The sequence below is a fragment of the Hylobates moloch genome, unplaced genomic scaffold (assembly GCF_009828535.3).
Source record: "Hylobates moloch isolate HMO894 unplaced genomic scaffold, HMol_V3 SCAFFOLD_46, whole genome shotgun sequence".
In the NCBI taxonomy this organism is placed as follows: Eukaryota; Metazoa; Chordata; class Mammalia; order Primates; family Hylobatidae; genus Hylobates; species Hylobates moloch.
The window spans coordinates 262,117-277,986 of NW_026652321.1; the positions used below are offsets into that span (position 1 = coordinate 262,117).

The 15,870-nt window shown below is 50.8% G+C and overlaps 1 protein-coding gene across 4 annotated transcripts; it reads left to right on the top strand.

Moving 5' to 3' along the window:
* The first annotated feature begins 1,016 nt into the window (after nucleotides 1-1,016).
* On the top strand, nucleotides 1,017-15,598 carry ZBED1 (zinc finger BED-type containing 1). 4 transcript variants are annotated; one of them, XM_032756529.2, is made up of 2 exons: nucleotides 1,017-1,176; nucleotides 11,248-15,598. In XM_032756529.2, exon 2 carries the CDS (start codon nucleotides 11,301-11,303, stop codon nucleotides 13,383-13,385), a length of 2,085 nt encoding a protein of 694 aa, XP_032612420.1. In that variant the 5' UTR covers nucleotides 1,017-1,176; nucleotides 11,248-11,300; the 3' UTR covers nucleotides 13,386-15,598. The 4 variants fall into 4 exon arrangements, with proteins under 4 accessions (XP_032612420.1, XP_032612421.1, XP_032612422.1 ...); XM_032756530.2 differs by having other exon boundaries at nucleotides 11,251-15,598; XM_032756531.2 differs by lacking the exon at nucleotides 1,017-1,176 and adding an exon at nucleotides 1,341-1,685.
* Nucleotides 15,599-15,870: the final 272 nt, after the last annotated feature.

A 15,870-nucleotide genomic window follows, 5' to 3' on the forward strand; every position in this document is an offset into this window, starting at 1 on the left:
GAATGGAGTTCCATGGTCTTGGCTGGAGTGTGGGGTCTTGGGGAGGCAGTCCCAGCTGGGATCTGTAGTCCTGGGGGGCGTCCTGGCAGGGGTCTGTGGTCTTGTGGGGTGCTGGCTGGGGCCTGTGGTCCGGGGGGTGGTTCTGATGGAGGTGGAGGTCCTAGAAGGGGGCCTCAGTAGGGGTCTGTGATCCTGGAGAGGGGTCTGGGTGGTGGGGGTCCCAGGGGAGGTCTGTGGTCCTGGGAGGATCTGTGGTCCTGGGGAGTCCTGGTGGAGGTCTGTGGTCCTGGTGGGGTTCTTGGGGGAGTCTAGGGGTGCCCCAGTGGGGGGTCTGTGGTCTTGGGGGTCCCAGCAGGGGTCTGGGGTCCTGGGGGGTGTTCTTGGGAGGAGTCTATGGATCTGAGTTGGGTGCTGGCTGGGGTCTGTGGTCCTGGGGGGGGGTGCGGGTGGGGGTGGGTGGTCCGGGGGGTGGGGGGGGTTCTGGCTGAGGTCTGTGGTCCTGGCTGGGGGTGTGTGTGTGTGGGGTCCCTGCTGGGGTCTGCGGTCCTGAAGCGGGGGAGGGATCCTGACTGGGGTCAGCGGTCCTGGGGGCGTCATGGCTGGGGTCAGTGGTCCTGGGGTGGCGTTCTGGCTGGGGTCTGTGGTTCTGAGGCGGGATTCTTGGCTGGGGTCAGTGGTCCTGAGGGGTTGGTCCTGGGTGGGGTCTGTGGTCCTGGGGAGGGAGTCCTGGCTGGGGACTGTGGTCCTGGGCGGGGGCGGGGGTGGGTCCTGGTTGAAGTCTATGGTCCTTGCAGGGGGGGTTCCTGGCTGGAGTCTGTGGTCCTGGGGGGTTGTCCTGGCTGGGGTCGGTCGTCCGCTCGGGGTCCCCAGTCCTGCAGGCGGTGCGGGATTCCAGAGGGCCCGGGCGGGGTCTGGGGTCGGGGTGGGGGGGAGTCCCCGCAGGCCGGGGCGGTCCGGGGCGGGCAGGGGGCGGTCCGGGGCGCGCGCGTTTCCGCCGTCCGTCCAGGCGGGCGGGCGCAGAGTCCCGCGGGCGGCGCGGAAGCGGCGGCGGCGCGGCCGGGGCAGCCATGTCGCCATTGTCTGCGGCGCGGGCGGCCCTGCGGGTCTACGCGGCAGGCGCCGCGGTGATCCTGGCGCAGCTGCTGCGGCGCTGCCGCGGGGGCTTCCTGGAGCCAGGTCAGCGGGGCGGGGCGGGGGTCAGGGCAACGGGGACCCGGGTGGGCGCGGGCGCGGGCTGGCTCGGGGGCGGGGGCGCGGGGGCTCCGCGTGACCTTGGCGAGGCGGTGGCGCTCCCGGAAGTGGGGCTGGGCGGGGGTCCCGGTGGGGCCGGGGTTGGGGGGGGGCGTGCGCGCCTGCGACCTCCCCGCCCCGCGCTTGTCGTCCCCGCCGGCTCTTCTGCGCGCCTGGCCCGGCCCGGCCCGACCCTTCGCTCCCCGCGCGTGTGGCCTCCCCGCCTGTACCGGGTCGGGCTCCAACCGAGCAGCCCCCGTGCAACCGCCCCCCCGCCCCGCGCACCCTGACACCTCCGGGCCATGGCCGGGGACCCGGGGGCTCGCACGCCCCGCGCCCAAGACCTCGGGCGGCTCTGCCTGCCGCCTGCCGTCGGCCAGTGACCGCGCGCCCCCGCCAGGCCCCGGACGGGAGGAGGGGGCGTCCCAGGGACCTCGACCCCCATCCACCCCAGGGTAAGTGAGGATGGGCCCTTCTCCGGAGGACATCTCCAGAGGGGGCCCAGAGGCGGCGTCTCGGGCACTGGGGAGCCACGGAGGTCTGGTGGGGAGGGCAGGCCCGTTAAGTGGCAACTTTGTTTCCTCGGCCTTTGTAAACATCTCTGAGTCACAGATCTCCAACTTTGCAGGACTCGTTTGCTGTCTGAACTCATCAGTGAGGACCGCCACTGTGTTTTGTGTATGTAGATTACTTCTATTCATAGATTTGCAGGTTCAGAATTTATTAATTTTTTTTTTCTTTTTTTGTAATAGGAAGTAGAGATGAAGTCTTGCTCTGTTGCCCAGGCTACTCTCGAACTCCCTGGGCTCAAGCAGTCCTCCTGCCTCAGCCTCCCAAAGTGCTGGCATTATAGGCACCAGCTACTGCATCCGACTACTGTTTTAAATTTTTGTAGACGGGGGTCTTGCTGTGTTGCTCAGGCTGGTCTCGAACTCCTGGGCTCAGGCGATCTTCCTGCTTTTGCCTCCCAAACTGCTGGGATTACAGGTGTGAGCTACCACACCTGTCTAATGTTTTAATTTTTTTTTTTTGTAGCAATAGGGTCTTGCTACATTGCCCAGGCTGGTCTGAAACTCATGGGCCGAAGCAATCCTCCTAGCTGGGTCCCCCAAAGTGCTGGGTTTACAGGCGTGAGCCACCACACCTGGCTAATGTTTTAAATTTTTTATAGAGATGGCATCTCACCATGTTGCGCAGGCTGGTCTTGCACCTCTGGCCTGCAGCAATCCTCCAGTCTGGGCCTCCCAAACTGCTGGGATTACAGACAGAGCACCACTGTGCCTGGCCCATATTCTCAATTTAAACCTAGAAACCTGTAAACAATTATTTGTGAACTGGAATAAAGGGAATGTTAGTTCCATGTTAGGTTAAATGACACTTTGTTTCAAAAATAACAGTTTTCCAAAACAGAGCGTTCAGAGGGTCAGTGTGGTGGGGGTGGTGGTGTAGAGTTGCCCTGAATGTCTTAAATGTGCAGTCTAAGAAGAGGGCTGTTATTTCTGCCTCTGTAGACAGTTTCATGGCACGTCAGGAGGCCTCTGGAAGACACTACTGCACGCCTCTGGGAGACTGGGAGTCAGCCAGGCGAAGTGCTTGGGTGCCTTATTGTGAAATGACTTTTGACTTCCACTCTGCACCCACTGAGGGAACCCCAGGGGTCCCAGCGCCACGCTTTGAGAAGCGCGCCTGGAGTGGATGCTTTAAAATGAGCCTCACTCTCTCCCGCCTCTAGCCAGAGAAAGAGCTTTGAGTTTTCTGTGAGCTAAGCTTTTCTTTTTCTGCCAAACTGGCCTTCAGTATTTTTTTTTTTAAACCCACTTAGCATAATTACAAGTGCGTAGAAGAAGGAGAGTAAAGGAACTGTAGTCAGGCTTTCGGAGGGCAGGAGGGCATGTTTGTTTGAAGTAAGTAATCAGTTGCAAGGTGAATGGTTTACAGCTGCTGAACAATTGTGTGGAGTCTCGCAGAGGATTATGTTTATCCGGGCAGTTTTGCTTACAGAAAGGTCCCCTTAAACCTCCTTAAGGGCCTGTGTGGGCCCTGGCAGAAGAGGCCGGGGTTCCTGCAGCAGCTCACCAAAATACTGGCCTTTGAAAAACTTGCTCTTTGTGCATTAGAAAGGGGGGCTGGATTCTTTTTTTTTTCCCCCCATTTGCTGATGAAATAACAACAGAAGGTTATTAAAGAGGACAAGCTTCTGGTGAAGTCACGTGTCTGCCTAGGGACTCTGTACCCGGGTGTGTATCGAAACAGAATGGCCTTCTCTAAAGATTAACTTCAGTAGCTTGCCCTCATTGAGCCCCTTCCTGTGTCTGGATTAAAAATAATTGTCGATACCGGTGGAGGAATGCTGTTTTCCTTGGTCTGCTGGTGGCCAGCTTCCTAAACGGCACGTTTTATTTGCTTCTCTCTGGTAGGCCTTCGCTGTTGATGAGGAAACATTGAACTTTGTCCAGGGCATTTGAGCTAAGCTGTTTGAATAACCAAGAGGGCCAATTTCCCCACTGCAGATTGGAAGCAAGGGCAGTTTTTTCTTAGAACTTCCCAATGCGGCGTGTTCTTAGGTATCTTACAAAGGAAATGCCTGGGTTACACCTTCCACATGAGTTGACTTACATGGCATGAGAAGGAAGAAATTGCGGCTGGAATCCACTCCTAAGTGGTGTCTTCTTACAGTTCATCATGGAAAAACAAGATAATTACAAATTAATCATAGATGTTGGTCATGCCTTTACAGAGTGGGTTTAGAAGCAAATTGAGAATTCCTATAAGAGGGTCTGTCTCTGTTCTTAAGACTGTCCACGCGGCCCATTCAGTAAGGTGTATCTGTTGGTTGGATTTTAAAATAGATGATTTAATCAGTGCATTTAATATCCTAATATGGCATCAAAACTTGAACATTGATATGGCCTGAAATCTGTTGAAAGTGATCATATTGAGTAAAGAAAGTCTCTACCCACCAGTATTAATAACAGGGTGATCTGTTTAGAAATTACATTTTCTCTGATGCATCAGTGAGTTTTGCAAAGGAGAGAAAATTGATGGTACCTGTAGTCAAGTCCAGTTCCAATACTGCGCAGAATTTTTCTTAAAAGTTCTGTTGTAAATAATAGGCCACAGAATATTCCTTCACTTTCTGGGATGCAAAATGGACTCGTAAATGCTGTACCACAGGAGTGAGTATTTACAAAAAATATGCTAACTGGCCCACTTACAAAGCTATTTATAGAAGTCCTACTTTTCAAACTATTTTTTTTTTAACCTGTAAAGGGAAAGTTAATTCTTGTTGGTTTTATGAGTAGTGAACAGTGGCTATTAGAAATCAGGTAGAAGTAAAAACAGCAGTTTTCCAACTGCTTCTTCTTTTTCTTTTTTTTTTTTTTTTTTGAGACCAAGTTTCGCTCTCGTTGCCTAGGCTGGAGTGCAATGACATGATCTCAGCTCACCACAGCCTCTGCCTCCCGGGTTCAAGCGATTCTCCTGCCTCAGCCTCCGGAGTAGCTGGTATTACAGGCATGTGCCACCACGCCTGGCTCATTTTGTGTTTTAGTAGAGACGGGGTTTCTCCATGTTGGTCAGGCTGGTTCTCAAACTCCTGACCTCAGGTGATCGTCCACCTTGGCATCCCAAACTGCTGGGATTACAGGGGTGAGCCCCTGCCCCTGGCCTCCAACTTCTTAATCATAGAATCCCTTTCAAAAAAATGAGGACCCCAGACAGTTTTTGTTTTTGTGCATTATAACAGTCAATAAGTCATCCTGTTAGACATTAAAACAGAAATTTAAAACATATTTAACTATTTAAAAGTAATGGTAACAGGCCAATTACTACCAAAAATGTATGTAATATATTTATTGTTTTTATATTTTATTTTTATTGAATATATATATTTTTAGAATAATTTATACTTTTCTATAAATATAAAATACAAATAAGTTATATTTATATAATTTAGATGTAAATAAAAACAATTGATATTCTTATATAAATGTGTACATTTATGGGGCACAGTGTGATGCTTTGCTGTATGTTTGCATTGTGGAATAATTAAATCAAACTAATATCTATCACCTGCTATTTTTCCTTTGTGGTGGGAACATTTAAAATCTCTTTTAGCTATTTTTCTGTCTTTTATTTCCATAGGTTATTGGGGAACAGGTGGTGTTTGGTTCCATGAGTAGGTTTTTTAGTGGTGATTTGTGAGATTCTGGTGCACCCATCACCCGAGCAGTACACACTGCATACAAGACATTTAAAATCTCTATTAGCGGGCCGGGCGCGGTGGCTCATGCCTGTAATCCCAGCACTTTGGGAGGCTTAGGCGGGTGGGTTGCCTGAGCTCAGGAGTTCGAGACCAGCCTGGGCAATACAGTGGAACCCCGTCTCTACTAAAATACAAAAAATTAGCTGGGTGTCGCAGTGTGCGCCTGTAGTCCCAGCTACTTGGGAGGCTGAGGCAGGAGAATGGTGTGAACCCAGGAGGCGGAGGTTGCAGTGAGCCAAGATCGCGCCACTGCACTCCAGCCTGGGCAACAGAGCAAGACTCTGTCTCAAAAAAAAAAAAAAAAAAAAAAAAACCAAAAATTAAAACCTCTTTTAGCTATTTTGAAATATGTAATATACTATTAACTATAGCCACCACGCTGTGCAGTAGGTCACTGAAACTGATTTCTGCCATCGAACAGAAACTTGGTACCCTTTGGCCATGTGCTGTATGTTTTTTAAAAGAAAAATAATTGTCATTTCCAAAGTAACAAAAACTTAGGGAGAAGAGTGGCTGAGTTTTAGGGTTTAGTCAGCCTCATCCACAAAGGGACGGACGGCGGCTGGCTCCTTCCTCTGCTTCTTCACACTGGTCTCTTGTGACGTGTAGCTCTGGTAAGAGTCATGTGAGGCATATCCACTGGCCTCTCATGGATGTGCAGTTGGAAACGTGAAATCACCGGCCCCCTGAGAGCGTTTTGGGGAGTGTCCCCCACAAACCCCCCCGCACTGGGGATGCTGCACCAGTCTTGAAGAATGAGGCAGTGAGAGGCTGGTTTGCAGCAAACTTTATTTGTGGCCTTGCTTGCACGGAAGCGCTGCAAGGGAGGAGGAAGGAGGAAGGAGGGTACTCACTGCAGAAGGCCAGCTCTGCTGTGGCTGTTACGTGGGTTCAGGTGGAACCCACCTACTATGTGGACGGTTCTTTACCTGAGAGTCCCATGGAATTCTGACAGCAGGAGACATGTGGGAGGGAGCTTGTTATTTCTCCATCCAGGAGTCACTTGGTTAGGGGTTTGGGAATTTAGGCTCTCAGTACAAAACTTCGCTCCAGGTACTAGACCTGTTTCAGCCAAATAATAATGATCATCATAATAGAATACAAACCTTTGTTCACCTAAATAATAACAATAATATTAATAATAATATAAACCTTCGTTCATGGTACTGGGGCGTCTTTCAGCCCAATAATAACAACAGCAATAGGAATAATGATAATAATAAAATATAAACCTTTGCTTCACGTCCTGGAACGTCTTTCAGCCAAATAATAATAATAATATTAATGATAATAGAATATAAACCTTTGTTCAGGGTACTGTGACTTCTTTCAGCCCAGTAATAGTAATAATAATAATAGTAATAATGATAATAATGATAGAATATAAACCTTTGCTTCATCTCCTGGAACGTCTTTCAGCCAAATAATAACAATAATAATAATAATGATAATAGAATATAAACCTTTGTTCAGGGTACTGTGACCTCTTTCAGCCCAGTAATAATAATAACAATAGTAATAATGATAATAATGATAGAATATAAACCTTTGCTCCAGGTCCTGGGAGCTCTTTCAGCCAAATAAGAATAATAATAGAATATAAACCTTTGTTCACAGTACTAGGACCTCTTTCAGACCAATAATAATGATAGTAATAATAATTATAATGATAATAGAATATAAACTTTTCTTCTAGGTACTGGGACCTCTTTCAGCCAAATAATAATAGTGGAATATAAAACTTGGCTCTAGGTACCAGAACCTCTTCTGAGCCAAATAGTAATAATAAGAATAGTATTAATAGAATACAGACCTTTGGTCAAGGTACTGGGACACCTGTGAGCCAAATAATAATAATAATGATAATAATAGAACATAAACCTTTGACTGAAGTGCCAGAACCTTTTTCAGCCAAATAATAATAAAATATAAACTTTTGTTCCAGGTACCCGGACTTCTTTCAGCCTAATAATAATCATAGAATATAAACCTTTACGACAGGTCCTGGCACCTTTTTCAGCCAAATAATAATAAAATAGAATATAAACTTCTGTTACTGGGACCTCTTTTAGCTTAATAACAAAAGTAATAATAATAGAAGAAAAACCTTTGCTCCAGGTTCCAGAACCGCTTTCAGCCGAATAATAATAATAATAATGATAGAATGAAAATTTTTTGTTCCAGGTATTGAGACCTCTTCCAGCCTAATAATAATAATATAATAATATAAACCTTTGCTACAGGTACCAGGACCGGTTTCAGCCAAATAATAATAATAACAACAATGATAATAGAATATAAACCTTTGCCCCAGGTACTGGGACCTCGTTCAGTCAAATAATCACAATAATAATAATAATAGAATATGGACGTTTGCTCCAGCTTTCAGGACTTCTTTCAGACAGATAATAATAACCGAGTATAAACTTTTCTTCCAGGTTTATATCGGGACCTCTTCCAGCCTAAAAATAATAGTAATAATAGCATATAAATTTTTTTGTTTTCTTCTTTTTTTGAGACGGAGTTTTGCACTTGCTGCCCAGGCAAGAGTGCAACGGCGCGATCTCGGCTCACTGCCACCTCTGCTTCCCGGGTTCAAACAATTCTCGTGTCTCAGCTTCCCGAGTAGCTGGGACTACAGGCATGTGCCACCACCACGCCCGGCTAATTTTGTATTTTTAGTAGAGGAGGGGTTTCACCATGTTGTCCAGGGTGGTCTCAAACTCCTGACCTCAGGTGATCCACCCACCTTGGTCTCCCAAAGCGCTGAGAGTACAGGCGTGAGCCACCGTGCCTGGCGCCAGCATAAAAATCTTTGCTACAAGTACTGAAACCTTTTTCAGCCTAATAATAACAACCGTAACAATAATAATTGGAACATAAACCTTTGTTACTGGTACTGGGATCTCTTCCAGCCTAATCATAATAATAATAAAAATGATAATAGTAATGGAATAGAAACCTTTCCTTCAGGTTCCAGAACCGCTTTCAGCCGCATAATAGTAATAATAATAATAATAACGATAAATAGAATGTAAACTTTTGTTTGAGGACTGGGACATCTTTCAGCCTAATAGCAGAAATAATAATAATGGAAGGTAAACCTTTTCCTCCCAAGTACCAAAACCTGTTTCAGCCAAATAATAAGAAGATGATGATGATGATGATGGTGGTGATGATGGTGATGGAGGATCTGATACAGCTGTGTCCTGTCACTCAGGTCAGACTTAGGAGGCCTCTTGAGATTCTTTCCCCCCTCTGTTGACTGTGTAATCCAGGGGCCCCACCCTAACTTGGCTGCAGAAGATGCAGCTTGGGGGTTCCTCATTTTCTGGAAGTCCCCGTCGTGTTATTCATTCTCTTGGCTTGCCACCTAAGAACAAACCAGGATGCTGGCATTGGTCACAGGACCCCCATCCTTGCACCCCAGTCTTGGGAAGTGGCGCTGCTGGGCTCTGGCGATGCCCAGCTCACCCGGCACGTGACGGCATCTCCCTAAAAAGCACTGGGCAGGCACCGTTGACGGAAAGCCAGCAACGCAGGCCGCGACTGCCCGTGAAGACGGGGGGCCTTTCTAAGACCTCCACTCGTTATTTGGGGCAAAATTAACCTTCAGAATACTTTGCTTTAATAAAGTACCAGAAACTGGAGGGCTTAAAACCATAGCTTATTCTCTCCCAATTCTGGAGGCCAGAAGGCTGAAATCAAAGTGTCTCAGGGCTGCGCTCCCTCCGGGGGGTTAGGCGGAGAATCCTTCCTGCCTCTCCCAGCTCCTGGGGGCTCCTGGGGTCCCTGGGCTTCAGGCCAGCCACATCATCACTCTAGTCTCTGCCTCTGTCTCCATGTGGCCTTCTCTGTGTCTGTGTCTCCTCTTCTTTTCTAAGGACATCTGTCACTGCATTTAGGGCTCACCCGAATCCCGGATGATCTCATCTCCAGATCCTTAACTCATTAGATCTACACAATTTCTTATAACCAAGTAAGATCTCAGTGCACATCCTGGGCTTTAGGATGTGGACAGATCTTTCTGCGGGCCACTGTTCAATCCACCATGATTTTATCTAGTTCATTCTGGAGGCTCTAGGGGAGGATCCTTCCTGCCTCTCCCAGCTCCTGGGGGCTCCAGGCGTTCTGGGCTTGTGGCCGCATCAGTCCAGTCTCTGTCTCCATCTCCATGTGGTCTTCTCCTCTGTGTCTGTGTCTCCTCATCTGTCTTCTATTAAGGACACTGGTCACTGCATTTAGGACCACCCCAATTGAGAATAATCTCATCTTAAGATCCTTACCTTCATTATTAATGCATCTGCAAAGACCCTTTTTCCAAACAAGGTCCCATACACAAGTACCAGGTGGATACAGATTTTCTTTGGTAGGGGAGGACGCTTTTCAACCCACTATAGTCATCATTGAAATACGCCTCCTTGCACCGACTGTATCCCAATACTCTGAACGTGCCTGGGTGGTGCATTTTGTTATTTACCCTCCTGAGCACTGTACTGGACACTTGGAGACACAATTACACCTTTTAACAAAGCCCAGCTGTCATTCTGGGCAACCCAGTCACAGAGGTGGCCTCCTGAGTGGCAGCTGGAAGGGCCTGTATGTGTGAGCATTCAACCTCAACAGGAACCCTGGGAACTGGCTTCTGGGTCATCTAAGCCTCCACACTGAGTGCCCGATGTTTGCACAGGTGTGATATTTGCCCAGTTGGGCCTTTCTGCCCACAGGTGTGACTGGACACAATAGGCATTTTGAGAAGTTCCAGGGATTGAGAAATCCATGCTTCTTCAGACGTGCTTACAGATCACGGATGCACCTGTGCCAAAAAAAAAAAAAAAAGCCTGTGACGTTCCACATGGCTTCATTTTAAACCATAAAGTTTGAGAAGAGTGTGCAGTGCCTCTTAGCCATAGGAAAGCAGGCTTTAGCCAGATGGAGGTCCTGTTTGGCTTCTTTAATGCAGTTAATGAAGCTCAGGTGGCGTTCAACAGAGATTCTTGCCGTGATGGTTGGCAGTGGGGGGTCTGCCTGGCCACTTGTGGACTCTTCTATGTAGGCTTCGTCCCCAGAAAAGATCTACGCGGCTTTCCCACGTGGCAGGTGCTTGGGAAAGGTCTTAGAACAGGAACAACAAACCCCTGCGATGACAGAGACATTGTCAGGCCGGGTGCGGTGACTCACGCCTGTCATCCCAGCACTTTGGGAGGCCGAGGCGGGTGGATCACCTGAAGTCAGGAGTTCGAGACCAGCCTGGCCAACATGGTGAAACCCTGTCTCTACTAAAAATACAAAAATTAGCCAGGCGTGGTGGCAGGCACCTGTAATCCCAGCTACTCAGGAGGCTGAGGCAGGAAAATCGCTTGAACCTGGGAGGCGGAGGTTGCAGTGAGCTGAGATCACGCCACTGCACTGCAGCCTGGGTGACAGAGAGAAACTCTGTCTCAAAAAAAAAAAAAAAAGTAAAGGCACTTGTCAGGTACAGCCCTGCACGAATGCCGTGCTCACTCGCAAACCTGTATGTTGACACGTGCGGCATCGCTGCAGTCGGATTAACGTGGAAGAAAGAGCGTGTTCCTGCGCTAGGTTCCCTCCTCCGCTCTGCAAAAGTGACCCGCAAGGAAGGTCCAGCCGTCCGGCCCCAGTGCCCTTTGGTTGAAAGCGGAGCTGCCCTGGCACCCTGGCTGTCTCCCCGGCAGGGCTCCCATGCGTGCCTGGGTCCCTTCTCATGCTGTGTTTGTCTTGGCCCTTCTCAGCAGGTCCCCACGCATGAGCAGCCGTCCAGCAAGCAGGCTCCGGTGGAGAAGCAATGGAGAATAAAAGCCTGGAGAGCTCCCAGACAGACCTGAAGCTGGTGGCCCACCCCCGCGCCAAGAGCAAGGTGTGGAAGTATTTCGGCTTCGACACCAACGCCGAGGGATGCATCCTGCAGTGGAAGAAGATCTACTGCCGCATCTGCATGGCCCAGATCGCCTACTCTGGAAACACCTCCAACCTGTCCTACCACCTGGAGAAGAACCACCCCGAGGAATTCTGCGAGTTCGTCAAGAGCAACACGGAGCAGATGCGTGAGGCCTTCGCCACCGCCTTCTCCAAGCTGAAGCCCGAGTCGTCCCAGCAGCCCGGGCAGGACGCGCTGGCCGTCAAGGCCGGCCACGGCTACGACAGCAAGAAGCAGCAGGAGCTGACGGCCGCCGTGCTGGGCCTCATCTGCGAGGGGCTGTACCCGGCCTCCATCGTGGATGAGCCCACCTTCAAGGTGCTGCTGAAGACGGCCGACCCCCGGTACGAGCTGCCCAGCCGGAAGTACATCTCCACCAAGGCCATCCCTGAGAAGTACGGGGCCGTCCGGGAGGTGATCCTGAAGGAGCTGGCCGAGGCCACCTGGTGTGGCATCTCCACCGACATGTGGAGGAGTGAGAACCAGAACCGCGCCTACGTCACGCTGGCCGCCCACTTCCTGGGCCTGGGCGCCCCCAACTGCCTGTCCGTGGGCTCCCGCTGCCTGAAGACCTTCGAGGTGCCCGAAGAGAACACGGCAGAGACCATCACGCGGGTGCTCTATGAGGTCTTCATCGAGTGGGGCATCAGCGCCAAGGTCTTCGGGGCCACCACCAACTATGGCAAGGACATCGTGAAGGCGTGCTCCCTACTGGACATCGCTGTGCACATGCCCTGCCTGGGCCACACCTTCAATGCCGGCATCCAGCAGGCCTTCCAGCTCCCGAAGCTGGGGGCGCTGCTGTCACGCTGCCGCAAACTGGTGGAGTACTTCCAGCAGTCTGCTGTGGCCATGTACATGCTCTATGAGAAGCAGAAGCAGCAGAACGTGGCCCACTGCATGCTGGTGAGCAACCGCGTCTCCTGGTGGGGGAGCACGCTGGCCATGCTGCAGCGCCTCAAGGAGCAGCAGTTCGTCATCGCTGGGGTCCTGGTGGAGGACAGCAACAACCACCACCTCATGCTGGAGGCCAGCGAGTGGGCCACCATCGAGGGGCTGGTCGAGCTCCTGCAGCCCTTCAAGCAGGTGGCCGAGATGCTGTCGGCCTCCAAGTACCCCACCATCAGCATGGTGAAGCCGCTGCTGCACATGCTCCTCAACACCACGCTCAACATCAAGGAGACCGACTCCAAGGAGCTCAGCATGGCCAAGGAGGTCATCGCCAAGGAGCTTTCCAAGACCTACCAGGAGACGCCCGAGATTGACATGTTTCTCAACGTCGCCACCTTCCTGGACCCCCGCTACAAGAGGCTGCCCTTCCTCTCCGCCTTCGAGCGGCAGCAGGTGGAGAACCGCGTGGTGGAAGAGGCCAAGGGCCTGCTGGACAAGGTCAAAGACAGCGGCTACCGGCCGGCCGAGGACAAGATCTTCCCGGTGCCCGAGGAGCCTCCCGTAAAGAAGCTCATGCGGACGTCCACGCCTCCGCCCACCAGCGTCATCAACAACATGCTGGCCGAGATCTTCTGCCAGACAGGCGGCGTGGAGGACCAGGAAGAGTGGCATGCCCAGGTGGTGGAGGAGCTGAGCAACTTCAAGTCCCAGAAGGTGCTTGGCCTCAACGAAGACCCCCTCAAGTGGTGGTCGGACCGCCTGGCCCTCTTCCCTCTGCTGCCCAAGGTGCTGCAGAAGTACTGGTGCGTGACTGCCACACGCGTCGTGCCTGAGCGTCTCTTCGGTTCCGCCGCCAACGTGGTCAGCGCCAAGAGGAACCGGCTGGCTCCCGCGCACGTGGACGAGCAGGTGTTTCTGTATGAGAACGCCCGGAGTGGGGCGGAGGCGGAACCCGAGGACCAGGACGAGGGGGAGTGGGGCCTGGACCAGGAGCAGGTGTTCTCCTTGGGGGATGGCGTCGGCGGCGGTTTCTTTGGCATCAGGGACAGCAGCTTCCTGTAGCAAGGAAGCGTGTTGTCTTACAAGTCATCCCCGCAGCAGCCCATTGGATGCTTTGTTGTAAATACTTACCCGGTCAGCTTGGTTTTGAACCTCAGAGACCATCCACTGTCTTTGACACCTAGAAGGTGGAAAAAGAGATTTGAGAAGCGAGAGAGGGTCGGGTGCGGTGGCTCCCGTCTATAATCCCAGCACTTTGGGAGGCCGAGGTGGGCAGATCAACTGAGGTCAGGAGATCGAGACCAGCCTGGCCAACATGGCGAAACCCCGTCTCTACTAAAAATATGAAAATTAGCCAGGCATGATGGCACGTGCCTGTAATCCCAGCTACTCTGGAGGCTGAGGCCAGAGAATCGCTTGAACCTGGGAGGTGGAGGTTGCAGTAAGCCGAGATTGCTCCACTGCACTCCAGCCTGGGCGACGAGAGTGAGGCTCTCTCAAAAAAAAAAAGACACAAGAGAGGTGGCTTTGAGTGGGTTTCGTTTCCTCCCCATTCCCAGCGCCCTGACGACTTCTGCTTGGGAATTGCCAACGCTCAACTCCTTGCGTGCAGCAGATCCTAGAAGAGCTGTTGCTTCCTTCACAGATACTTAGGACCCACACCATGTCTGATTCAAGTTCTCCCTGGGAGGGTTTAGGAGAAACGCAGGAACATTCTGGGTGGCATCGAAGGAGCCTTTCCCGATCATCATGTGTGACTTCTGCGAGGTCCAGATCGCTGAATTCATGTTTACATTCTCATGCAAGCGGGGACCTCTTGCTTCTGGGAAATGGGGAAGAGACCTTTTAGCCAAAATGCCCTTCTTAAAAAGAGAGACCTTTTTTTTTTGAAATGTTCGGTTAAAAATGTGACAGATGAGTACAAAAATGCAGGCACTTAAAAAGCAAAAAGAGAAAAAAAGGTGTGGAATGTGTTGTATTTTCGACAGGTTGCTGCCGAGAGCCTGCTCCCTGCTCCCTGCTCCCTGCTCCCTGCCGAAATTCACTTTGCAGAATTGGTACTTAAAACTGAGCGGTGGCCGGGCGTGGTGGCTCACGCTGAGGTCAGGACTTCGAGACCAGCCTGGCCAACCAACATGGTGAAACCTCGTGTCTACTAAAAATACAAAAAACTAGCCAGTTGCGGTGGCGGGCGCCTGTAATCCCAGCTACTCGGGAGGCTGAGGTGGAAGAATCGCTTGAACCCAGGAGGTGGAGGTTGCAGTGAGCTGAGACTATGCCACTGCACTCCAGCCTGGACGACAGAGTGACTCCGTCTCAAAACAAAACAAACAAAAGTGGGTGGCTCACGGGTCCAGAGGTTATGTCTTCGGTGTCTCAGTCCTAAAAGTGCAGTTCCCCCGTGCGGCCAGCTTTTCCACATAGGGTGTTTTTGATTTGATTACCGGAAAGGACTCTTGATTCTTCTCTTTTAAACTCAATACCATAGGGGAAATGAATTTTAAAATACTGCCCCCGGAGGGGTTGTCCGTGGCTGGATTCTTGCGAGTTGCTTTCTGTCATTCAGGGAAACAGACGTTTTCCAACATGTAGAACTGCTTTTTAACTGGAGGAAAAATACTTCACGAGGCTTAGCATATTGCTTGGATTCTACGTGCAGCGGGTTCTCTGCCTCCATGAAGACAAGCTGGGCTGGGGAGGACGCTGTCTAGGAGGGATGACCCCAGTCATCCCCAGGCAATGTTCTGCCGAAACGCCAAGAACTCTGGGTGTCAGAGGGTGAAGCAGGAACTACCTGCGTTTCACAGCTGCTGACTTCTCAGGGCTACAAGCAGCACAGAATTATCCTTACGTCCTGAGCCGGTTTAAGTCTGTAGAAAAGGAAGCGTGGGAGAAATCCACATAACCTTTGCTTTCTTTTTAAGTGAAGCGGTTCTGCCGCGAACTTGGAACCCTCAGCTCCGGGTGTTCTCAGCAGAAGGGCAGCTGGGACACAGTGGGGCAGGCTTTGGGGTTGCTCTCTGTTCTGCCCCGAGGCTGGGGACGCAGGGCAGCCCGTGCCTCCGTGGGCTCAATTCTGTAGCATCGCCAGCGTTCTCTTTACGTCTCTAACAATCGTTTGCTTTTCGTCACTCACGTGAAAAATGTGAACTGCTCCTGCTCTGTCTTCATTTTTATTTTTAAGCCATTGTTCCCCTCCTGAATGGTTGCCTCTTATTTAATGCTTTAAAGTTGGACTGTTGTTCAATAAACCAGAGAAATAAATTAGCTCCTCATTCATTTGTCTGCCGCGTGTCCGTCTGGACTGCAGTTTGTCTGAACCGCTTGATCCTGGGAGTGGAGGGAGGTTTTTTATTATTATTATTATTTTTATTTTTGTTGTAGTCCTTGTTTAAAGCAACTTTTTCCAGGGCACCCACGGTCAGTTCTGTGCTCCTCTTTCTCGTCTGTAAATCCTCAAGTTATGATGTACTTTCCGGTGTTTTGGCATCAAAATTTCTAAGTGAATAAAGCCGGCAGCTGGTGAAAGCATTCTCCGGGAGCAGAG